Consider the following 26,266-nt stretch of genomic DNA (forward strand, 5'->3'; position numbering starts at 1 on the left):
CGCTTCCCAGTTCTGAGGTCTCCGGTTCGAGTCCAGGCTCGGACCTTCCTGGGTGGAGTTTGCATGTTCTCCCCGTGCCCGCGTGGGTCTTCTCCGGGTACTCCGGTCTCCTCCCACATTCCAAAGACATGCATGGCAGGTTAATTGGGCGCTCCGAATTGTCCCTAGGTGTGCGTGTGAGTGTGGATGGTTGTTCGTCTCTGTGTGCCCTGCGATTGGTTGGCAACCAGTCCAGGGTGTCCCCCGCCTACTGCCCAGAGCCAGCTGAGATAGGCGCCAGCAGCCCCCGCGACCCTTGTGAGGAATAAGCGGTCAAGAAAATGGATGGATGGATATACATGGTCGTTTAAAAAAAAACAAATACAAAAAAAACGCCTTACTATACATGGTCGTTTAAAAAAAAAAAAAAAAAAAACGCCTTGCTATACATGGTCGTTTAAAAAAAAAAAAAAAAGGCCTCGCTATACATGGTCGTTTAAAAAAAATTAATAAAATAAAAAAACGCCTTACTATACATGGTCGTTTAAAAAAACAAACAAACAAAAAAAAAGCCTTGCTATACATGGTCGGTTAAAAAAAAAATAAATAAAAATAAAAATAAACTGCCTTACATTCATTTAAAGAAAAGAGCCTTGCTATACATGGTCGTTTAAAAAAAAAAAAAAAAAAAACGCCTTGCCATACATGGTCGTTTAAAAAAAACAAAAAAAACCCCGCCTTGCTATACATGGTCGTTTAAAAAAAAAAAAAAAAAAAAAACGCCTTGCCATACATGGTCGTTTAAAAAAAAAAAAAAAAAAAAAAGCTTTGCTATACATGGTCGTTTAAAAAAAAAAAAAAAAAAACGCCTTGCCATACATGGTCGTTTAAAAAAAACAAAAACAAAAAAAAAACGCCTTGCTATACATGGTCGTTTAAAAAAAACCAAAAAAAAACCGCCTTGCTATACATGGTCGTTTAAAAAAAAAAAAAAAAAAAAAAAATGCCTTACTATACATGGTCGTTTAAAAAAAAAAAAAAAAAAAAAAGCTTTGCTATACATGGTCGTTTAAAAAAAACAAAAACAAAAAACGCCTTGCCATACATGGTCGTTTAAAAAAAAAAAAAAAAAAAAAGAATAGCCTTGCTATACATGGTCGGTTAAAAAAAACAAAAAAAAAACGCCTTACTATACATGGTCGTTAAAAAACCCTGCCACATGGTCGTATAAAAAAAACAAAACAAAAAAAAACGCCTTGCTATACATGGTCATTAAAAAAAAAACCTGCCTTAGTATACATGGTCATTTAATAATAAAAAAAAAAAAACTGCCTTACATTCATTTAAAAAAAAAAAAAAAAGTCTTACTATACATGGCCGTTAAAAAACTATTCCATGGTAGTTTAAAAACAAACAAACAAAAAACTACCATGGAATAGTTTTTTAACGGCCATGTATAGTAAGGCGTTTTTTTTGTTTTTTTTAAACATCCATGTATAGTGAGGCTTTTTTTAATGACGTGTTAGCATCAAAAGTAAAAAGTACGTCCAAGTCAAGACAAAAGTTGTTTTGAGTCTTTTATTAAAGCAAAAAAATTGTCTGGTACACGTTCAGTCTGGACAGGAAGTGACAGTGACACAAACAACACGGAACTTCCTCACGCTTCTTCCTCATCTCGTTGAGTAAAAAAACAAACAAACAAACAAAAAAACGTCCTTATATAAAAACAACTTTTTTTTCTTTTTCACTTTGAAATTGAAACAATCCGCTTCGATCCCACTACATGGTGCATGCTGATTGGCCGCTCGGCAGGGCTTAGCCACGCCCACATGGGGGACGCCTTTAAATAGACTCGGAAACTTCAATCAACGTGAGGAAATTTACCAAAAGTCTTTCAAAGCTCGTTTTGTCTCGTTAACGTTCACAGCACTTTCTCTATACGTCGTTTTTTTTCCTTGTTTATTTTTTATTTTTGTCTGTACGCACACGCACACACATTCGCCTGACACGCGTACAACACGTCAAGAAGGAATCAAATAAATAAATAAATTACACGTTAAAAAATAAGAGCAGGTTAAAAAAAAACATGTCAGTCGGCTTCTCTAACCTCCAAAATCCTCATGAAGACATTTTTTTTTTTTTTTAAACGATTTAGCTTTTCTTTGAATGCAACATCGTCTTTTAGAGAGAAATTAGCACACGTGTGTCTGCAAAAGACACTCGTATCTCAAGGCGCCAACTAATAATTTGGGTCACTTGTATCTCAAGGCGCCAGTCCACTTTTTTTTCCCCCCAAACTCGTGTCCTGGAATGGGTCCCACCGGTTTTGTTCACACCCACTTTCGCACCCTTTCACACAGACAGAAGAAAGTTCCGGCTCGTCTTCGTGTGCGAAAGTGTCGGCACTTGCGGTGCTGCGTGAAAGGGGCTTTTTTTTTTTTTTTTTGGGAGAATCACGTTTGCGTTCAACGGTGTGAAACGAGTAAACCAAAAGACACATTCACAAATCAGTGGCGAGTCGCGGCGGCGGGAGGTCACATGACCGGACAGCGTCAAAGGGGGCGGGGTTTCCTGGTCCTGCACTGTGAAGGCATATGGAAAGACCTTGCAGCATTTGCTCCACAGCATTCAGACCCAGCTTACAATCCATGAACTAGTACTAGTCTTCTTCTCAATAGTAAGACGTTTAATGGCGCACTAGTAACATTTTCTACACTAGTAGTGCCACATTTGGCACTAGTAGTACAACCTTAAGCTGGATCCATGCTTCATAACTAGTTTAAAATCCTCCATGTACTAGTACTCTCCAGATCCTCCCAAAATAAAACCGGAGCACTAGTAGAACATCAACTATATGACATTTCTGCATACTAGCAGGACAACTACATGTTACAAGTGAGGGGGGTATTGCACTAGTCCAAAACCACGTGTGACTAATGCTACTATAAATTATTCTATTTTAACATTTAGTACTTCATAAGTAGCACTAGTAGCATGCATATCACAACTAGTGCATGGTTTTGCCTCACATGTAATATTTAGTGCACCGTAGTCGTACTAGTGTGCAGAAATGTCACAGGAGTGGAAGGCAGTTGTGAAAATGTCACTAGTAGTAAGGTACTATATACTTGTTGTACTAATGCTCCCGAGCAGTTCTACTAGTGCAATGACTTGACAATTAAGCATGCCTCACTGGTGACATGGACTAACCGTCGTACTAGTACATCAAAGTTGCTGTAATGCAGAAATCATACAGAAGGGGGAAAACGTCACTAGTGAGACAATAGTCTTGCTACTTGCTACTAGTGCGCTGAATTATCGACCGGGTGACGACAAATGGCTGTGGAGAAAATGTAGGAGGGGCTTTCCATAAAGGCACGCGGAGTACCGCAGGGCGGTGGGTCATGATGCCGCCTTCTGGTTTGCACGTTTTTGTTTTTGTTGTGTTTTTTTACGGGAGGGGGCGGGGTTATAGGATGGCGTCCATGAAGCCGGTGTCCAGCGTGTGTATGAGGAGCCTGATGAAGGACATCTCCTTGCGCGTGTTCTCGAAGATGACGCGCGGGTCGTCCGACTGGCAGCGCAGGCAGTTGGGCGCCATCACCATGGCCAGGTTGTTGACGTCCATCTTGGTCACCGACACGTTGGACGGCTGCGCGAACACCTGCGCGTCGCCGCGGCAACGTGAGACGCGCAAAAAAGGGATTACGGTCAGTCTAATTCAAAAACATTTCATTAAAAACTCAGAAACTTTTCCATATTTTATTATTTTATGTATTTTATTTTTTATTATTTTAATATTTTGTGATTATTTGATTATTGTTTTTAAATATTTATAATTATATTTATTTATTACGGAAGCGTATTGCATTCACTTGAAAAAATAAAATCTCCTGTTTTTCTGACAATTTTTTTTGGGGAGCTTTGTTTTGTTTTTGTTTGTTTTTTTTTGCAATTTTCTTTTCATTTTTCTGTTATTCTGAATATTTTTCCCTGTTTTTCTAAATATTTTTGACAGAAAAAAAAATATTCAAAAATATTCTGTAAAACAGAAAAAAATGTAAATAAAAAATACAGAAAAAATTACTAGTAATTTTTCATCCTGTTTTTCTGAATAATTTTTTGCCTGTTGTTCTGAATATTTTTTTTTATGACAGAAAAATATATTCAAAAATATTCAGTCAAACAGAAAAAAATAAATTAAAAAAACAGAAAAAAAAATTACTAGTAATTTTTCCTCCTGTTTTTCTGAATAATTCTTTCCCTATTTTTCTGAATATTTTTTTTACGACAGAAAAAAAGTTCAATGAAACAGAAAAAAAATATTCAAAAAAACATTAAAAAATTACTTAAAAAAAAAGGTTACAAAAATACTCAAAAAACAAAGCTCCCTCCCAAAAATGTGTTATTTTATATAACTAAAAATTATAGTCATTATTATTAATTATTAATTAATTATTATAAAATTTATTATATTTGATATTTTTTCCCCTCAAAATGATTATTTTTATTATTTTTATTAACAATGTAAAAAAAAAAAGCTTTATGCAAATTTTGGCTCACAAATGAAAATTAATGCTTCATTTTTTCCTTTCATTTAAAAAAAAAAATGAACATGCATTTTAGGAAAAGAAAAGCACCTGATTATAATGAAATTAATTATAAATAACACTGAAAAATTGTGCATGATTTTAAAAATGTATTTAAGTAAACTTAAATGTATTTTAATTTAATTAAACAATTGGCGTTTTTACCCCCCCAGTATGCTGAATGGTGCGCGCTGGTACCTGCAGGAAGCGTATGAGGTAGCAGAGCACCAGTTTGTTGATGTGCGGCAGTCCCAGCACCACTTGGACGGCGGCCTCGGCGTTGTCGTAGTTCTTGACGCACTCGTCGTAGAACTCGTGCGGGATGAGCGGCTCCTCCAGCTCGCGGTACCAAAACTTCAGCAGCGACGCTGCGTGCACATCAAACATGCGGAACGTGTTCAGTCAAAACGCGACAAATAATCATCAACTTACATCAGGGAGAAAAATGCTCATCAAATGAAATAGAAATGGCAGCACTTTTGCTAACTCAAACGACATAAAGATTACAAAAACAAAATTATAGCAGAAATGTCCTTAAAAACTAAAACTAAACCATAAAAAAAAAAAAAAAAGTTAGCAAGCCTGCTTTAAAAAGTAAATACAGTAAAATTAAATAAATTTGAAAAACAAATGTAAAAAAATTAGTTAAATGTTAAAAAGTTAAATGGATGAAAAAAGCCACTTTTTTTTTTTTTTTTTTGAGACTGCGGTTTCAATGTTCTGGCGGTGTCGGACCTGGAATGTGAGGGTCTTCCAGTCCCGTGGGGATTTTCCACTGGTCCACTTGAAGCTTGAGAGCGTTCACCTCATCGATGTCTCCCGGAACCCTGGACATACAAGCACGACTTTATATTTTTATGTGACAAAATGTTCAAGCTTGAATTGGCTTAACATGGCTGCCCTTGACCCAAAATGTCCAACTTGATAGGGGGGGGGGGGTTATGCTACATCACTTTGCTTTGCAAATTTTATCGAGACGGAAAGCGCGCTCCCGACCTGAAGATGCCCTCCGTCTGGTCCCCGTTGAGGCCCAGGACCTCCTCGGACAGGCGGGTCTGGACCCAGGGCAGCTGGTGGTCCGGGTAGCGCTCCCTCTGCAGGGCCATGACCTCCTCCAGGGAGGAGCCGAACATGGACGGGCTGAAGATGGCGTTGCGGGCGTGCTGGATCTCCTCCAGGCACGGCTTCTGAAGACCCTGCGGACCGACGTGGGTGGACACGCGTGACCCGGACCGGACTCAATGACCTGTATATGTATGCCTGGATAGCCGATAGCCCATACACGATATAGTGCAAGTCATTGAAGTCACAGGGCGGCCATCTTGTTACAGGGCGGCCATCTTGTTACTCCCACCTCGCGAGCAGACTACTGTACTGTATTTTTAATTTCAAAATATATATAAACATCATTCAGCATATAATTTATACATGTATTTAAGGCAAGTTGTAAAATGTAGTACTGTCTCAAATTTTCTCCAATTTCAATATTGTAACTGTATAGGATCGTATGGCGAGAAACGTTTCTTGGGAGGAGCAATATGGCCGCCTCGCGACCTCAAAAGTCTTGGCCTATCGGCTATCCAGTCGTATATATGGATCAGCGACCGGACTAAATGGGATCAGATGGTAATGGGCGGTACCTTCTTGGCTCCGGTGAGCGCTGCCTTGGTTAGCTTCCTGTAGCAATGTTTCGCGTAGCTGCTTATAGCCACTCCTGAACAAAATATCACACAAATAAAAATCTTTGAAAATGGCTTGATTTTAATAACGTTATAAAATAATTTTGATTTATACTGACAGCAGTTTCTAATATTTCAAGAGGCGGTCAAGATATCAAATCTTGGCTAGCGTTTTTTGCTAGCTTGTGAAAAATTAGCGTACCCTTGGTGTCGTTGAGTGGGTCCATGTGTCTGCAGATGTAACCTTCCAAGTAGTTGTGGAAACGCGGCGTGGGCGGGAAGAAGGCCAGGCAGATGGCCATCAGCTCCCAGCCGCGCTCCAGGCTGTCGTAGCGGAAGTTCTCCGTCGTCTGCCGGCACAGCTGGATGTACAGCTCGTCACGCAGGCCCTGGTTGCTCCACCCGCGTACCACCACCTGATGGTGGCATGGTGAAGCGCAACTTTTAACCATAAAATCACAAGTTATGAAGTTGCAAATATTTAGATCACAAGTCACAAGTCATGAAACGACAGTGGGCTTCTTTGCTTCAATTGGAATTTCTTCACTTCACATTGCTAATTATTTGATCATGTCAAACACATGCATTTGTATCAGAAAATTAAAACTTTCATATTCAGGTTCAAAATGGTGTAAACTTAACGGCTAAGATGCTAACAAGAAAACCTTTCATTAAAAATAAAAATTAAAAAAAAGATGGCTTTTCTTGTTTGTTTGTTAATTTAACATATAAACAAGTAGCAGAAAATAAACATTTAAAAGAAGGAAAAAAACCTTATATGATCATCAATTAGTCACAGTTTACATGTTCAAAAGGGAGTAGGAAAAACAACTTTTTTTTAGCTTTATTCAAAAACTTAATTGCCTTTGCTTAAAAAGTTATTAAAAAATAGCTTTGGTTGAAAAACCTTTCAACTATGCCTGCAGAGGGCGCTGCTGCCTATCATATGTACTCAAACTGCCTTAAAAGCCCCTTAATTTATTTATTTATTTTTTTATCAAAATGAATATTTTAAAGTTAAAAATGATCCAAATTGTCACTTATAAAAATAAAATTTAAGTCATTTAGCTTAGTGCTAACATTAAATGTAAAACACCATTGACGGGCTAATGGTAATTAGCATCAATGTAATGGAAATGACAAATAATTAATGTCATCTAAAAATCAAAATATGTCTGTGAGTATTGTTGTCTGCCGCATTTGTTGGTCCATCATTTATGTTGAAATATCCGTTACTAAAAGCGTTATAACAACAGGACATCAATGACTTTCGTCACCATTGTTGTCTGTGTTGTTTATGAAATGGACTTTGCTCGGGCAAAGATGCTCGTTTGTCGTCACGTGATTTGAGTCGAGATCACTTGCCGCCATGCAGAGAGAAATCAGCTAAGCAACAGCTGGAAAAACTCATGACTCGAGGCACCGGCGGCTTTTTTTCGGCGGCCGTACCTCGAGGGCGACGCAGAGCGGGTCGACTTTGCTGCGGCGATCGCCCATGTAGGTCTGGATGAGCTTGAAGATGTCCACCGCCTCCTTCTTGACGCTGCGGTCCGACGTGACGATCATCGGCTTCTTGATGGGCTCGCTGCTCCACGCCAGCATGTTGGCGATGGACACCTTCCTCCTGAACAGACCCTGTCCACACGCACACATCATCATCATTATCATCATTATTATTACTGTGATTATTACAGCCAATGTCCAGCTAATCGCCGCTCACAAATTAACGTACAGTGTAAACCAGGGGTGTCAAACATAAGGCCCGGGGGCCGGATCAGGCCCGCAATGGGGTTTAATCCGGCCCGCGAGATGGTTTTGTAAAGTTTAAAAAAAAAAAAAAAAAAAAAAGACTGTCGGACCAATTAATCAGCCGGCTACAATCAAAGCTTATAAATTCATAATTACACAAGTAAGGCTCAGTTGAGCAATGCATCTTGTACATGGAATTGCTCTGAATGTCGTTATTTTAAACACAATTTAAAGTTAGTTTGTTTAAAAAATAAAAACATGAATCAAACACAAACATGCTGAATAAGACACATTCAACTACACATATGACAAGGATTAACGTCCTTATAACTTAATTAATGGCACCCGGCACACAATCAGAGAACAATATACAGGTTTATGCAAAAAAAATTTAGGACAATATTTGTACAGATGCGCCCCACAATTTACGGCTGGCCCACAAATAGCGAAAATCTGCATGTAATTGACGGCAATGTTTTACAAATTATTTTACAATTTTACCGATCCGGCCCAATTACGAATATATTTTCCTCCATGTGGCCCCTGAGCTAATATGAGTTTGACACCCCTGGTGTAAACCTTACGTTAAGAGTTAAGCGAGCGTTTAAGGTAGCGTGTGTGCACCTGCGTGTGTTTGTTGAAGTGCTTGGACGCCCAGTTCTCGATGTCGGTCTCGGAGGACGGCTTCCTTAGGGTGAATTCGGGGAAAACGCCGCAGCTGGCGCTCGGCATCATGTTCCTGGCGTTGCGACTGGCCTCAAACTGGGCGCAGGCTCCCAGATCCTCCGACTGAGGCGGGAAAAAGTGAAAGGTCAAGTGATTGGTGGTAATCTTCAGGCGGGTAACCGTCGGGCCCTGGCGGCTTGCTAACCAAGTTTACTAATGCTGCATTCGAGGATGGTCACAAGTTGGACTTTTACGAGTTCAAGCCAAGAAGTGTGTACGGGAACGCCCCCTTGAACTCGGAAATTCCACTTGCGAAGTCATGGAAAAAAAAAAAAAAAGACCCCGACTTCACCAACGGAGTACAATGTGACGTCACTCTACAATGGCGACCCCTTCAGAAACACAGACCGTAAATGGTAAAACACAATTTACTCAAGTATAAAACTACTGTAGATAGCTTTCTTCATTCATAAATATTAGACATAACTTCACGTAACGCAACGTACGTGACAGTATGCCGCGAAATCCCTACATGAAATTATACGGTGAACTACTGAACTGTATGGAATGTTTAGGAAATAAGATAAAAACAATAAATAAAGCAAAATTGTGAGAAGGCAAGTTTGCGAGAGGTAAAAAAATTAGTTTTAAGAACCAAAATAAAAACAATTTACCACTATCCGCCATTTTGGTTGTTTACTTTCGCCTCGAATGCTTTTATGTCGGAACTGGGAAAAACCAACTCGGATATATCCGACTTCCGACCATCCTCGAATGCAGCATTAGTACTTGGTCACGATTCTAGCAACCAGAGGCTTTAGATGTGTATATTTTCCCAGCTCAAACAAATGTTTTTTTTGATATTCAAGCTTCATTTGCAATTTCTTTTCTGTCGAATTTACATATGTACACATGTTTGTGAGATCTAAATTACCCTGGACTCTGTTAACTGCTAACTCCAATAACTTCCCGGACAAAAGTTACAAATTTCCCCAACTTCACTAGCTTAACCTCCCATGGAATTGACTGGAAATGTTCTGAAAAGTTTCCACTACTTTTGCAACCATAATTTGTGAGTACTTTTGCTACCTCAGGGTACCTGTGATGGGTGGAGATACGTCTCGGGCGAGGCCAGGCTGGTCTGCATGGACAGACTCTTCTCCAGCAGCGCTTGAGGGAATCCCAGGCGCTCGAAGGTGCTTCTCTTCCAGAGATGGCCGTCGCTCTGCGCCAGCGCCTCGTCCTCGCTGAAGGCCCGCACCACCGGCCCCGGCAGCGGGGGCGGCATGGCGCCGTCGCTCTCGTAGCCGTCCTTGGAGCTCTGCGCGCCGCCGCCGCCGCCGCCCTGGCCCGAGTCCCAGCTGCTGCGCTGCTTCATCACCTGCTGCGCCTCCCACGCCAGCCGGGCCTGCGCCAGCATGGCCTCCGACGCCGTGCCCCCGAAGTCGCCATCGGCGGCGGCCCCGCAGCGGGCCAGCTCCTGGGGCAGCGACGGCTTGCGGCTTTTGCGCTTGCGGTTGCCGCCGGGGGAGAAGGGCCCGGACGAGGACAGCGAGTGAGTCTGGCTGGACGACCAGGATATGGAGTCCTCGTAAAGCAACCGCTGGCCCCCCTCGCCGCCCTCTCCGCCGTAGTCCAGCAGCAGGCGGGGGTCCCTAATCAGAGACTGGCTGTGTTGCAGGGTGTAAGAGCCACCGTAGGAGCCGCCGTATCCGCCGGCGGTGGTGCCGTAGCGCAGCAGGCGGTCAGCCGTCTTGAAGCGAGGGCTTGAGGACGACTGCTCCACGTACACCAGCTGCTTGACGTACTCCTTCCCCACCGGACTGTACTCCAGACTCTGCGTTTTCTCCGGACACTTTTGCCGGGTCAGAACCAGCTGGCCGTAAGGGGACTGCTTGGGCGAGTGGTAGAGGGGCACCGAGGTCTTGCGGGAGGGCGACTTGCCGCCGCCGTAGAAGGAATCCGACAGGTGGACGTCCGAGGGCGGCTCCTCGTAGATGGGCGGCGGCTGGTACTCGGAGGGCGGCTCCTCGTAGAGCGGCGGCTCGTAGGCGTAGCGCGGCGACGACGGCTGCGAGTCGGCCGAGGGGCGGCGCTGGGAGCCGCCCAGCTCGGCGCGCTTCAGGAAGGGAGAATGCCGGCGCTCCGGATACGGGGCCGGCGGGGCGGCGTCGGGCTCCGAGGGCGCCGGGTTGCCGCCCCCGGAGGAACGCCGGCTGCGCGCGGCCGTGCCGCCGCCCGACAGGGCCCCCGGCGTGGGCGGGTCGCACGGGGAGTAACCGTTACCCTGGTGGGACAGGAAGCTGGGCTCGCGGTCCGTCACCTTGATCAGCATGCGCTCCTTCGTGCCCGTGTTCCACCTGAACGGGGACGTCCTGGTGTGGAGAGCGGGAGACGGGACGCGGAGGTAAGACGAAAGGACATGAGGACACAGGAGAGGAGACAAAGAAGAAAAAAAAAAGAGCAGGAAGGAGAGGAACAAAGATGAGGTGATGATCGTGTTGATTTTGTCAACAAAAACTAAACAAAAATAATTTCGTCAACACACATTTTGCACCGGAAATTTAATGTGAAATAGTTTTAGATCCGAAAAAGTTCAATATAATCTCCTGACACACAAAAAATATATATATACAGGGGGTGAAATGATTGTCCTGAATAAAATTAGACTAAAACGTTGAGTTTTTGTTGACTAAAACTAGACGAATACAATTACGTTTTCTAGGACTAAAATAAAGATTAAATGCTAAATTTATAGTCGACTAAAAATGGACTAAATAAAAATGGGATGGGGTTGACTATGTTAAAAACTAACAAGTATGACTGAAGTTGGACTAAAACTGAAACCAAAATTAAAAATGGCAGACAAAATTAACACTCGCTGACGAGCAAAAAAAAATAAAATACAAAGCGAAGAGACACAATGAGGTGAAAAGGGGAGAGCAGGAGATTAAAGCAAATTCAAGTCGATAATTAGAGAATGAAAGGTTGCAAGTGTTTAATTAAATCAAGTTCATTGAGTTCACACGGAAGCTTAAATCGGGACAGAATTTCATCTGGCACCGAACGAGCGCGCGAGCGAGCTCCTCACTTGGCATTCGTCTCGTTCGCCGACGACCGGGAGAGGACCCGAGTGTGAAATTGATTGGTCACCTGGCGCTCGCACACCCCGGATGCGAGCGGGTGCCGAATGGTCGCTGAATGGCGCCAGCGTGAGAATGTGACAACAAAGAAGCGAAGCCTTCAAAGACGCTTCCAGCCTTTTGAAGGCCCAACACGGACGCAACGTTTGCACAGCCTCCGCAGGCCCTTTTCGAAACAAACATTCTGCTTTTAACTCATTCACTGGCAGCCATTTTCACAGAAGCGACCCCCTTCACTCACGGCTGTTTTACTGGATTTTGCAAGACCCACAGAATATTGTGTTCTATTGCTATAAAAACATGGAACCTACAAAAGAAAGATTCAAGTCTCTTCTTTCATCAGGAAAAGTATGCATTCATCTGTTTCCGTTTTGCAGCAATTAGCATTAGAACATAGCTAAGTTTCATCATTATTCACAAATCGAAATTGAATTGTGAGTATTTGAGCTTTTTTTTCAACACGGCCCTGACTGAGCTCCTTTGCTCTGCTGCCACTTGCTGGCCGTTTGTGTAATAACTACCATTTCTTCAACCGTTCTTTGCAGTTGAGAGGCTGCATCAAAGCCTTCTGTATGCTCTAGCATAAAACAAACAAACGTAAAAACGTATAAATACGTCTTTGGCACTCTTAAAGCATTTAAAATAGAACGTATTTATACGTTTTTGGGAGCAAATGAGTTAAATGAGTTTTTTTTTTTTTTTTTAAGTGAAGATGTTGGCTATTAATTAAGCTAGCTTCCCCCGCCGGTCCCCTCACTCACCGCTCGGCTTCGTCTTTCCCGGCCTGCTTGTCCGTCCCTTCCTGGTCCAGGGAGGACGAGGTGCTCCCCTCCCGGCTGACCCCGCTGTTGCGTCCGGGGCTGTTGTCGGCCGACGCCCCTCCGCTGGTGGCGGCGGCAGAGGCGTGGCGCGGGCTGGCGGCGTCGGTGTGCTGCTTGAGCGTCTGCAGCTTGGCCAGCGGGATGATGTCGCAGCCTTGCGGGCGGTGCCAGACGGTGCGCTGCGTGGAGGCGTTGTAGTAGTAGAAGCGCGAGGTGTTGGGGTCGAACAGCTCCCACCACTGGTTGTCGCCGGTGCGCTTGATGCGCACGCCCGGCGGCGGGTCCCACACGCACTCGCCCGTCAGCAGGTTGGCGTACATGCGCTCGCGCGTGCGCGGCTCGATGATCTCCACCCACTCCAACCTGGCGGGCACACAGACGGCGGGCCTCGGTCACATACGATCAGTTAGCTAGCATGTGGCTATGCTATTCTCTATGGAGGACCAAAACTTCAAAATAAATAAATGACTAAATAAATAAATGACAAAAAGTGAAATAAAAATGGATATAAAAATATAATTTGAAAATTATATCCCAAAAATAAATAGAAATAGAAAAAAGCAAAAAATATATACATAAATAAATACATTTAAATTACATTTTTAAATTATTATTTTTTTATATCCCTTTTTATTTTCACTTTTAGTCATTTTATTTATTTAGTCATTTATTTATTTAGAGTAATAATAATAATAATAATAATAATAATAATAATAATAATAATAATAATAATAATAATAATAAATAAATAAATAAATAAATACATTTATATTTAATTTTTGAATTATATTTTTTATGTCTTTTTTTTTATTTTCACTTTTGGTCATTTTATTTATTTAGTCATTTATTTATTTATAATAATAATAAATATAATAATAATAATAATAATAATAATAATAATAATAATAAATACATTTATATTTAATTTTTTTAATTATATTTTTTTAATTATATTTTTTAGATCCGTTTTTATTTTCACTTTTAGTGATTTATTTATTTAGTCATGTATTTATTTAGTCTTTTATTTATTTATTTATTTATTTATTTAGTCATTTATTTAGTCATTTATTTTTAATTTTGGCAGTTTTGGTCCTCCATATTTATCAGCCATGTAAGATGTTAAGTGAATACAGATGAAGTTGAACTGTGCAACATTTTTGACATTTACTTAGTTATTTTTTTTTAACAGGTTACGACCATTTTGTTCTGCCTCCTGCTTATTTTGGGTGTAATTCCACTGTTGGTCACTAGATGGTGGCACAATAGCATGTTTGACACGAAATTTGAAAGAGTGAAAACAGGAAGTATTTCAAGCAGGGCCTGTTTTTTGCTGAAGATTGTGAATGTCAAATCCTCTTCAACCCTGAACCTTGTTATGGAAAGCAACACAATTCTGTGTAAAAGGCTCCAAGTTCACAAGATATTTATCTTTGCTGCAATACATCTGGAACACTGTTACCCCCCTTTTTGTTTACGCTGCTTCAGGAGAGCCAACATTATTCAGTCACAACTGTTGTGACTTCACGCATTCAGACAATTAGATGACATCACCACAACGGCGCAGTCAGTGTCGGGTGTTAAAACTTCACACTATCCCCTTACACACACAAGTTTCTGTTGCACTTCTGATTTGCAATGAGGGGCCAATTTTGCAGGCTCTCTGTGTGAAAATGGCAACACTGCGAATCGTGTGTAATATTTTTGATTGGCATGTTTCATAACAGGGATGGAATAGATGAATAATCTCCTTAAATATCTCCGCACAAAAACGCATTTAGCACATGTTCGTGCACGGACGCTGTCACAGTGCCTCCGTGTCAAATGGAGCAGAAGGGGGGCCGTTAACTGGAAATCCGCAGGGGCGACGGGAGGATTAATTGGCCGTAATTGCTTCACGCGTTTGCGCTCCAAATGACCCATTTTAAACTGACGACGCGGGATGAAATATTCACGAGCGACAAACTGACGATTGACACAGTAACCCCTTTCACACAGCCTGTTAAAGCTGGCATTTTTCTACTTTTTTTTTTATGTCCATTTTTCCCCATGTCACGATTCTGCGTGAAATACGGACATGGAAGGAATTTTCCAACTTTTTGAGGCGCTGTCGGAAAGCACGCAGGCAAATGCGGGAATTGCAGGACGAGGGGGTGTTAAGTGTGAGCTAGCGTCGGTTACGCTAACGCAAGTAGACAAGGACAATCAGAGCGGCTAAAAGGTCGCAGCACGTTTTTTTTTTTTTTTTTGCTACACGCCCAGCTGATGGCCGTGGGGCGTCGCCCATCCCGCTGCCGCTCGCACGCCAGTGACATCATTCCGCACACTCGAGTAGCTCATGTTCGAGAGTTTACGCTAACGAAGAAACAAAAAAAAGCGTTAAAAAGCTGAAGATCGCAGGCACAGTAGCACGTTTCTGAACATCAGGAGCCGAGGATTGGAGTGAAATAAATTGTTGTTAAAATAATTGTCAGTTGCAGCCCCAGTTGTATGTATATCTGTAAATACATTGTCAACAAAAGCTCTATCTCATTCTTGTTTTTGTTGCTTTACAATTTGAGGTGTCGCACCATCAAAAAAATAATATTAGTGTCAGTGTTCTGCGGGACCTTTTCCCAAAAACTTGATCAAAACTTGTACAACTGAAGATTGTAAAATGCGACAATTAGCTATTTTCTCTGCGTCGTCTAGCGACGCGAGCCTTCCGAGCGGATCCAAAGAGGCTCGAAGTGCGTTTTTACCACGAGAGCCGACATCTTCTCACGTCCGCTGGCCAGCATTCTCTCAACGCGTCCCCGCCGCTTTATGTCCCTGAATGCAACGTTTGTCTTTGCTTATTTTGCATTCCTGTGCACGTCTTTCTTTTTTGTCTTTCCTGGCTTTCAAGTGCTCGCCGCTCGGTTCTGCTCGGCTAAGCAAATCCGCCAGATTGTAATCCAGATTAAACACAGAAGACGTTTCGAATTAGACTGAACACTCTGTCCTCGACACATTTTTTTTTTTTTTTACATTTTTTACATAACAAGCTTCCGGAATATGCCGTTTTATCTCCTGTACAACACTGACAACGTATGTATGTCTGTTAAAGTCTTCAACTAATGTTTTCAATGAATTTCGGAAGAAGTCGGACTACCTAGAGAAACACCACGCAAACTCAACACGGAAAGAAAAAAAAAATATTCTTAATCCGGTGTTATCGGTTGTGACCTTAACAAATTTCACTCAATTCTAAATTTTAAAAAATTAACACATTTTAATTTTTATTTTTTACAAAAACATTTAAAAAGTTCAAACCTATTTACTTTTTTTTTTTTTTTTTTTGCTTTAAGTATCGATGGCTGGTATCGGCATCCATCACAAATACCCAAAATATCGGTGCTGGCCAATCCTTATATTTTGTAACATTCAAATTCATATATAATTTGAAATGGGCAAAAAAAAAAAATTGTGACAAATTTTCATTACGTACTTTTAACAAATAATCAAAAACATTTAAATTCTCAGGAAATATTTTTATTAAAATACTGTGGTAGCTTATAACATTAAAATTCTCCTACAATTTTAAATTTAAAAAATGTGACAAAATTTCATTCAAACGTTTGATGAAGTGTAGCAGCTGTAAAAAAAATTTAAAATAGTTTGGACAAAAGCAATACCTGCACCTCATTTTGTATCAGTATTGTTGTTTAATAATGCTTATTTGATAATCGATAGAATACCCGATAGCTCCTGCCCTGATAATTACTGCAAGTCAGGTGCAACATTTGACTAACTGATTATCAAAATTAATCCACAACTATTATGATCATTGATCAATTCTTATTGACTTTGTTTAACTCCAAACTGTCCAAATCCTCTGAATTTTATCCTGTGAACAGTAAATATTCTCTGATTTTTGTTTGTTTGTTTGTGTTGTTGAAGCAAAGCAAGTCATTTGCCAACATCTGCTTTTCACATTTGTGCCCAATTTCCGACAGATGTTACAGAGACCAAAGCAGTGATCAGCAATTCATGTTTTGATTCACGCATTTTCTGCACTTTTGAATAAAGAGATGCAATCGAAAAAGGAATCGACGGATGAATCGATTCTGAAAAATAATCGTTAGTTGCGGGCCCACGCGGAATGTCCTGAAGCGGCGTTGACGGGAAAGAGGAGAAGGAAGAGGGAGAATGTTTTTGTGAGTTATTCCGAGGAGAGGCGACGCGGCTCCTCCTCCGCCATCTGCCGCGTCGCGGCATTCCACTCATTCTGTCGCAGTCGCTCAAAGCCAAGCGCGGAGCATCTCCTCTCCGTGGATTCCCGGTGAGCTTCCTGAGGTCAACTGGACCCTCCCCAACACAATACGGCCTCCAGGAAAGCCGCCAGAACAATATGCCACCGCGAAAAAAAAATTGGAGGTGCCAGTCGGGGGCCCCCCGCCGCTCCACACAACACGGCCGCACCGGCGCAAAGGCTTTTTGTGCCACCATCGTCATTGCAACTCAAGCGTAGCAGCTTTTTCCTCCCACACACCGGCGCCGCTTTTAATGACTAATTATAAAATACTCATTTGGCGCAAGCCATTAAAAGTCTCTTGGAGTCATGGTTATGTTTTAAAAACAACTCTTCCTAAGGATTTTTTTTAGGATAGACGCCGGGAGTGTAAAACGCTTGGGCCGCAGCTATCGGTTATTTTTAGCACGGATTATTCTCGTGATTACCCCATGAATTATTCTAGTAATTGGACGCAAATTGGTTTTGATTTATTGAACAATGCCAATACAAAACATGCATGTCCTGCACAATAAATCACATTTTTAATCGTGATCATGATTTTGGCTGCCACGATGAAATTAACTGATCGTCGGCCATTTTTATCCTTCATATATGGACATATCATCAAGCAACTTCTCAACTAGTAGTCATCCAACCACCAGGGGGCGAACCTCTGGTTAAGGATTATTTAGCTGCCTACATAACAAGCGAGGGCTCTCTTTTTAAAGTTGATTATCCTATTGATTATTCCAATGAATAATCACCCTACCACCATAAATTATTTTATTAAATATGTTAATAAATTATTTTCTTTAAATGCTATTCATTAATTAAAGTTAATTCATATTAATATTACACTAATTAGATTAATATTAAAAAAAATAAATAACATTTTTTTCAATTTTTTTGTTAATCCACTAAGGGTTAGTTGAATTGAGTGAATATAACGACAGTACTCATTATTTATTATCTTCTGTACATAATGCATTATTAACTCATTCACTGCCAGTCATTATAGAAAATTTTTACATTTCCAATACTCACGTGATATTACATTCAATAATTATATATAAACCGAATCTACCAAATAACAGAATAGACTCCCTACTTTTTGTCCCGTCCCGTTCTTTTATAATTGACAGCAGAAAAATGTAGGTTTGCCAAAAAACAGCCATTTCTCCCATGGACTCTGAAACTGTGTTTATTTCCTATAAAATGGGGCTATGATGTCATCTACCGGTGGTTGGGCATCAGTAAAGTTGTTTCCAAGTTTGATATTTACAGTGGAGCATGCTCAGATTCGCCCCCATTTGGCACCGCTCTAAAAAATACAATTTACAAGTATACTTGTCAAAGGCAGTGAATGAGTTAAACAACGACAAATTTAGTCTATGCTGAATGGTTAGCAATCACGATTAGCATTAGCACACTAGCGAGCGATTACCATTTAAGGTAAACAATACAATTACTAATTATTCATCTTCAATGCATAAGCGTTATGAAACACCACAATTAAAAACAACACACAATTAGCCTATGCTAAACAGTTAGCAAACGTAATTAGCGTCAGCGTGCTAGCGATTACCATTTAAGGTAAACCAAAAGTACCATTTGGTTCTTTCTGACATGCATCATTATATCTACATTACACATGTAATAGTGTCTTAAAAGTCACAGAAAATACTTCAACAATAGTCCATGAGAAAAACTTGGCTATGACGAGCTCAAGAACGGCAAGAAACATGGACGGCGGGCCAAACGTGGTTTCGGCAGAGCTTCGAGCCAGACATTTTCAGTCGACCTATTTTTATAGTCAATTGTCTCATTGAAGAGAACGTCTCATTGGAAGTCTCACAGGAAGTAGACTAGACTTTAGAGCAGGTAAAAGCAGGGCAAAGTTGTGGCACAGGTTGTGAAATGCGATTTTGGTGGACTTGATCCAGGAAAAGGCAAACAGATGTGCATGCCATTATATTAATCGGTTCACTTCCCGTGCCGAGTGGCTCTTTCCTGCATGTCACTCCCTCTCGCTTCCATTTCCTGTCTCATCTTCAGCTGTCCAGTCCATTAAAAGCAATAAGTCAAAACAATACTATTTTTTTTTCAATGTGCTCTGTACTTTGAGTGCACTGATGTTCTGCATTTAGACGCCATGTAGACAGCACGTCTTTCTCTCTGTTGAATTTAAAAGAAGGGGCGTCGGCTGTGTTCCCTCCCACAACCTGTGCCCGTCTACAAAAAATGCCAAGAGAAAGAAAGACTGCTAGTTCGACTGCACTTAGCGCTAGACTTGTGCTTGGCACGAAAACAGCTCCCTTAAAGTGCACTTTTCTTCATTTCTGACGGGTAAAAAAACGTTTTCCAAACGTATCAACGTGACACGTTTGTATCCGTCAAGCGAATGTCATGTGACGCGCGCGCAGCGTGACTAATAAACTATGTGCGGCTAATTAAACATTGATCGCCGCTGTGCCCATTTGTGAGCCGGCTCATGTGAAATGCATGAGCTGCTCTTTTCCCGACGCACGCACGGCGCTAGCGAGCCGCCCTCACGCCAGTGAGTCAGCATCAGCTGATTTCGCGCCATTCGACCATCACACCGTCCTCATTGTCAACAGCGAGCGCGCCCGCACACACGTCCTCCGCAGCGCCGGCGAGCGCACGTGCCGCCCCGTTAGCACATGCTAGCTCGTCTTGTTAGCTCGCCAGCTATCGACTCGACCAACTGCCACCGTGATGAGCAGCGATCGTGGCAGGCCGTGATCACAAGCGCTAATAGTGGACATACGGCAGGACTTCACACTGGAATCCATTTGAGAGACTGTTTTTGCTGTGGTAGGAGCTGCTGTTTTGATTAGCAACAGAGAACAAAATGTGGGCGCGCACACTTTTGGGGAGCAACTACTGTGCAGTCAACTTGTTCCATGTGCTAATTGGCTAATGGCTCCTAAAAAAAAAAAAAATCAATTGAATGGATATAATTTGGAAAATGGAATCAAATGATGAAAAAGCCGAGTGTATTTGTACAGGATTCGCAGTGCTTCCTTTTCTGAGACGTTGAGAATTTTGCTGAATGAAAGAATGTGCAATAATCTGATTTGGTGAATCCTTTCCCGGATGTCGTCCCATCAACTTTACGCCGAGGATGGTCCACATCCACTAATGCCTTTCCGTGTCAGTGAGCGGCCCGCGTCCAATCAGTGCATGACGAACAGAGCGGAGCATTCCACGGTCAATACCAATCAAGAGATACAGCGAGTGACACGCCCCCGCCTCCACCCTCAGTCATCCTCTGTTTACTATCAATCAGTCCCCCCCCCCAGAATCCTGACAGGAAGTCTTGGCATCCCTGTCCGTGACTCTCTGAGAATAGCAGGCGCAAGCCTCAAATGTGGTATTCCCCAAGATTCGACCTTAAGCCCCTTGCTCTTTGCATATTCGCGTCCTTGCGAGTCCAAAACTGCATGTTGCGCCTCATCAAAACACACTGATTGTTTCTTTGTCACGGAACATGAAAACTCAAGCGTAAAGATGCTCTATCCCACATTAAACTCACACACACACACACACAGGTGTTATGTGTGTTACAGCAGATGCTAGGTATCAGTGGAGTGCCGGGGAGACGGTCTCCTAGCAACCGGGGGTGCCTTGGCGATGGCGTGACCCTCCGCCGCTTCTCATGTGCCACATCTGCAAAGCTAGCGTGACATCAGAAGTTTACGTCGAAACACAGGCTTCAAAACCTTAACTTTAAACCCAAACCCAGGCTTGAAACCCTAACCCTGTTTTTTTACAGCTTAATTTGAAACCCTGTTAAAACCCCAAATTAAAATCCAACCCCCTGACTTAAATCCCTAACCTTTGTTTGAAACCAACACTGACTTGAAACCATAACTTGAACAAGTTCACCCGACTTCAATTTTGTTTTGCAATGTTCCACTTTCCGGAGCAGGCTATCAAGGGCATCAAGAGACATATTGTGCGCACACACACACGCATACACGCGTGCACCCACACTCACGCACACACACACACATATTGCGGGGGTTGAGTGGCTTTGAATAGCAAGTGGAACACTTGAGTGGGCTTGTTTGACCACTCTGACCCCTCAGCCTACACCCTGTGGACCAATCGCAGCCATTAGCACGTGCACACGCACACACATGGACGCACACTTGTGCACAAAATGAGCAGCTCTGCTTCCATCGTCTGCATTTCCACCGCAGCATGCGCACGTGCCGCCCTTCCACCATATCGTAGGTGGAACCACCTCACGTGAACATTAATGGTGCTTCGAGATGCGACTTGAATTCATTCCGTCCCCACGCTCCTAACTCAAAACACACGTTGTAACCTAGAGATTCCCAATTCACAATAATGTCTCGACTCCTCTCCGCCGTCTGCACTCGTCAGTGCGGCACTCATGTGTGCAGATCTATGCGGAGGATGAATAATAAATGACGGCTGAGTGCTGTTGTACAAGTGCCACAACATTGTTAATCAATGTTAGCATTAAGCTAGTTTTATACAAATTGTAACTGTCTTATGTTTAATTTTAGTTATAGTCCATTTTTTTGTCAGCAAAAAATGAGAGTTACTTGTGTTAGATGGTGGCAAAAACCACATTAACATATAAAAGTCCACCCAGCTTACCTCATTCACTCCCAACCATTTTCACAGAAGCAATCCCATTCGCTTCAGGCTGTTTTACTGGATTTGGACAGATTTTGCAAGGCCCACAGAATATTGTGTTCTATTGCTATAAAAACAAGAAAGATTAAAGTCTCTTCTTTCATCACGAAGAAAAAAAAAGTATAATTCTATGTTTCCGTTTTGCAGCAATTAGCATTACAATATAGCCAAGTTTCATCATTAGTCACAAATCTATTTAGAATTTTGAGTAATTGAGCTTTTTTTTTTCAACATGGCCCTTGGTTGATCTCTTATACTCTGCTGCCACCTGCTGGCCGTAATTGTAATTACTACCATTGCTTCACCAGTTCTCTGCAGTTGAGAGGCTGCATCAAAGCCTTCTGTAAGCTCTAGCATTAAAAAACAAAAACAAAATAAAAAAACGTATAAATACGTCTTTGGGACACTTAAAACATTTTTAAAAAAGTTATTGGGAGAAAAGAGTTATGCTAGCACAATACAAAACAGGCAATGAAAAGTATACCATAGACTTTGTGGTAGTTCTTAATTCCTGATTTTCATCTCTTTTTTTTTAATCGCCTGCATAAAACAATTAATTATTACTGCAGCGTACTAAGCTGTTGTGACCGCCTTTGTGGTGTTACACATTATGCATTCTCATTACTTGCTTGTAGTCTAAAAGTGAAATCAAAGATAAGAAAGAAATCCTGCCGCCAATACTTGCGATGTTGTTGTTGTTGTTGTTTGCCACAAAAGTGGATTAAAATTTTACTTTTCTTTCCACACAGAGCATCAATTAACAATGTTTGCCAGCTTTTCCTTCAGGTGACAAATTAACATTTCAGCACCCAAAAAGCACTTTTGGGCGTGACGGCGGCAGCTCGGTGGCGTACGCGCCACCTCCCCCACCGAGTAGCGTGCGTTTGTGTGCGTGCCCGCGCCAGTGTGAGTGCGTAAATCAAAGAGTTCCGCTGCAGCTTCTTGCGTTGATCTGCTGCCGCCACCACTCAAACAACAACAACAACAACAACGACGGCTGCCGGGATTTCGTTCATTTTCACATCCTGTCAGTGCAATTGTGTATAATACCGATTGGTCCAACAGTCACACACACAAGCACAGTTCATTAAAATTGGTCTCCTCCTTTTTCACATTCCCCCATCTTGTCACAACGCACACACACAATCAACACAAACATACACATAAACACAAACCTTAACAAACCGATCACACAAACACGCACACGCATTTCAACAATACGGCGTAATCCTATTAGAGTGGGAAAGTGCCCCCCGCCCCCAATACACTCCATCCAAATGATCTCCAATCGGTAGCACGTATAAAGATTTTTTGTTTTTGCCCCAGAAACCGGTTTCCTTTAAAACCAGAATATTTGGTGGCCATTGTTTGGAACCACAGCCAAAATTTAACAGGAAGTCAGCCATTTTGAGCAAATTCCACGGGTAGGACTTTGACCAACTCCAACTATGGAATTAGTTCAAATGCACCCCAATTTGGAGCAGGCATGCAGACGGGCGATGATAAATTGTGAAGCTAGTTTGCTATTTAAATTGGACGGAGTGCGGCGTCAAATTTTTATTTTGAGAACTCTGCATCGAAAAGGGGGTGGATGTTTTGAAATTAGCTAGTTTAATTTAGTAGCAGGATTTTTAGTGGACATGTTGATGATTGCAAGATGAACAAACCTGAACACGGTGTCGGCCATTTTAGTTAGAAACAGCAATTCTGGGCAAATTTCAGGACTTGATTAGAAAATTGACAAACAGCATACTTGTTTACCTTACTGTGGTTACTGAGAGCTGTTTCTAATAATTTGACCCCCAATGATAATGTACCATCATTATGTCTGTCAACTTCACACAAAATTTGCATTTTGGCATAAACCAGGCTTGGTTCAAAACAGCCAGGCTGCTCAAAACGTGTGCGCTTGCGTGCCTGTCGTGATTTACATGAGGTTACACGATCCGTGTGACACGCAAAATGCATCAGACATCAATTATTAAGCGAGGCTAACCATGCTAGCACGGCTGTGTATCCGCTTCTACGCAACATGGCGTGCCAGATGCCGGCTAGCCTCGCCTCTTCCTCCTCCTCCTCCTCCTCCTCGTCAACTTCCCAAATGTCCACACAGAACAAAGGTCGAGTGCGCTGGGCTCGCCTTCCCGCGGGGGCCAGACCGCATTCAAATTCGCCTTGTTTTAAATGTTCCATCGGACCGCAGCTGAACAGTGAGTCAGGAACACACCTCACGGCACTTTTACCAACGGCTAACTTGAGCGCTCCTGTTCGGCATATGGGGAAAAAGATGAGTTTATCATCCAGTTACAAATTTGGGCTTCCCTGCACCAAAAAGAGGCAAGAGATAGGGAAAAGCCTGTACTCGTCGCCATTCCAATTGTAGAAAACAACTGACTGGTCGACAGCTAATTTTTGGGCACTTGACAACCCATGGAAGCAGTCGCCAAAGTCAAGACACATATAGACCCTTCCAGCTGACGTCACTGCTTAGCTCCCGGTGCGCCTCCCGGAGGGCAAGCGTCCCATAACAAATGAATGGAGAGAGCTTGATTTTCGTTAAAAGGTGGGAAATATGTCAAGTGTCACAAAAAAAAAACGTCCTCAGTAAGACACTACATTACTGCGACTCATTGAAACCAGTCGTTAGGAGCCGCTAGCTACAAAAAAATGGAGTTTGTTGGAGGGCAAAGTGGAAGCGGAAGCGTGGATGTTGTTTTTGTTGAAACAGTACGTCGATCGCTACTTTCATCTTGTAAATTGTCATTCATTAAATCGTTTGTTTCCGTATATCGTCTTGCTGTATATCGAAGTCTTCAAGCTATCTTAGCTTGCTAGCTGCTAACCAAGAGACCGCACGTTTACAACACATTCCTCAGCAGAGGTCAAGCCCGAGTTAAAAGTGTTAATTGTGATAATCGTATTAAATCGTTAACTTTTTGTTCAAAATTACCTGAATACTTTTGCAAAAAAGTACGAATGATTGTTTCACTAATATGGCACATTCATCACATCTGCCTGGAATTTACAAGGTTAATGTTATGACCTAGTGTACATGAAAAAGAAGAAAAACTACCTCATAAAATAAAATGTTCTGAGCATATCCACGTACTTTTTGTGGGTGCAAAGCAGTTGCGTCGTAGTTTCGCTCTAGCCACCCTGTCTTCCGCCTGGTTTAGAATCACTGCTGGCAACCGAAAGAACGATCTCATCTCTCTTACAGCCATAAGAACATGCGTAGGCCACGCACAAGTTCACCATAGCGTTGGTCGCTGATTGATCAACTGTTTGACCTATTTTCTAGGTCACGCTGATTGTTTTCTAATTCATTCATATTGACGCCCTGCCCTCCACCGCAAGGGGCGCACTCAAACGTGACGTCACGCCGGAAGGGTCGATAGATCACCAATTGACTGGTTACCAGTCAAATTCCACACAGGAATGCCAAGTGCCCGGATTTGAACCGTCAACCTCCATACTGCAAGGCAGGCGCGCTAGCCAATAGCGGCCTGCCAGCTCTGTGACGTCACACATGAAAATCCCTCCTCGTTCTTTGACGAAGTCGCCGAATGGGAGAAGGAAGGCAACGTGTGCCTGAAAGGCGTCGCAATGGAAGCAGAAGGGCGCCGCACTTCCTGCTGTCTGCCTTCATCCATCATCGGGATGAGGGAGAGGCCATAAAAAAAAAAAAAAAAAAAACTTTACATTTTGCTTTCAACGTCTAAAAATGTGACGACTTACAGTGCCATATTTGTGAACAAAAAAACGCAATAGCTGACTAGAAAAAGTTGGATTTCGCCAGAAAATGCGAGACTTTTCCCATGCCCATAAATAACATACCGAGGAAAGATTATTTCTCCATAAATACACAATATTTGTTGACACAAAAGGCAACATTAGATTGCCTCGGTCCAGGGTGAGGATGCTGAAGACTCCTCATCCATCCTCCTCATCCCGCACTGATGCTCCGTTAGCATCCTCCGTTAGCATTAGCCGCATTCCGCTGAGGTGAGGACGATTCGCTCCGACAGGTGCACGCAGGCAACCGGCATCCGCCCGCCAGCAGCCTCCTACCGGGCACCGTCGGGGCCCCCCTGCCCGCCGACAGAGCCCAGCGAGGGTCGGCGAGAACATGACACCGAGCCAGGCGCACCTGCCGCGGTCCTCTTCGGCGAGAACGTTGATAAATGGTGGCCCGGACGCGGTGACCGACCGACCGTCCGTCCGTCCGTCCTCGTCAGGCAATATCGCTCGTTTCATCCCGTCGACGAAACGACGAAAACACGCGACGGTTTTAGGACTCACCTCTCGGCCATTTCCCCCGGCGGTTGTTAAAATCCCTCGCGAGTAAATTCCACAGAGAATCGCTCCATGTTGGCCGAAAACGCAGCCGCCGCAGTCCAACCAGTCCTCTAACTCGGGCCAGACGATTGTCAAGTTACCCATAAGCACCAAGACCACATCCGGTTAAGGCTTTCACAATAAGATAAAAACACCACGTTTCCGAAAGTATATACCTCATTTAAATGAATGGCGCTTCCGCGTCTCAAGGATATCGTTAAGAAACACTGGTGCACTTCATAATGGCCCTTTTATGGTTACATCCTGTGTAAAATTTAGAATAAATTTTATTCTGAAACTGACTAACTTCCTCCCAGAGCGGAGTTATTTCAGAAAGCATGGTAAATAGAGAATGCGC

The 26,266-nt window shown here is 42.5% G+C and overlaps 1 protein-coding gene across 2 annotated transcripts; it reads right to left on the reverse strand.

The window, feature by feature from the left end:
• Positions 1–1,543: 1,543 nt before the first annotated feature.
• Positions 1,544–26,011, reverse strand: arhgap39 (Rho GTPase activating protein 39). 2 transcript variants are annotated; one of them, XM_077534814.1, is made up of 11 exons: positions 25,873–26,011; positions 12,567–12,989; positions 9,762–11,037; positions 8,621–8,785; positions 7,697–7,882; positions 6,450–6,663; positions 6,209–6,282; positions 5,565–5,764; positions 5,304–5,395; positions 4,767–4,936; positions 1,544–3,643 (listed from the first exon to the last, which is right to left on the reverse strand). In XM_077534814.1, exons 1-11 carry the CDS (start codon positions 25,881–25,883, stop codon positions 3,449–3,451), a joined length of 3,006 nt encoding a protein of 1,001 aa, XP_077390940.1. In that variant the 5' UTR covers positions 25,884–26,011; the 3' UTR covers positions 1,544–3,448. The 2 variants fall into 2 exon arrangements, with proteins under 2 accessions (XP_077390940.1, XP_077390941.1); XM_077534815.1 differs by lacking the exon at positions 25,873–26,011 and adding an exon at positions 15,365–15,529.
• Between the last annotated feature and the right edge of the window lie 255 nt (positions 26,012–26,266).

This window comes from Festucalex cinctus, chromosome 10 (assembly GCF_051991245.1).
Source record: "Festucalex cinctus isolate MCC-2025b chromosome 10, RoL_Fcin_1.0, whole genome shotgun sequence".
Classification (NCBI taxonomy): Eukaryota; Metazoa; Chordata; class Actinopteri; order Syngnathiformes; family Syngnathidae; genus Festucalex; species Festucalex cinctus.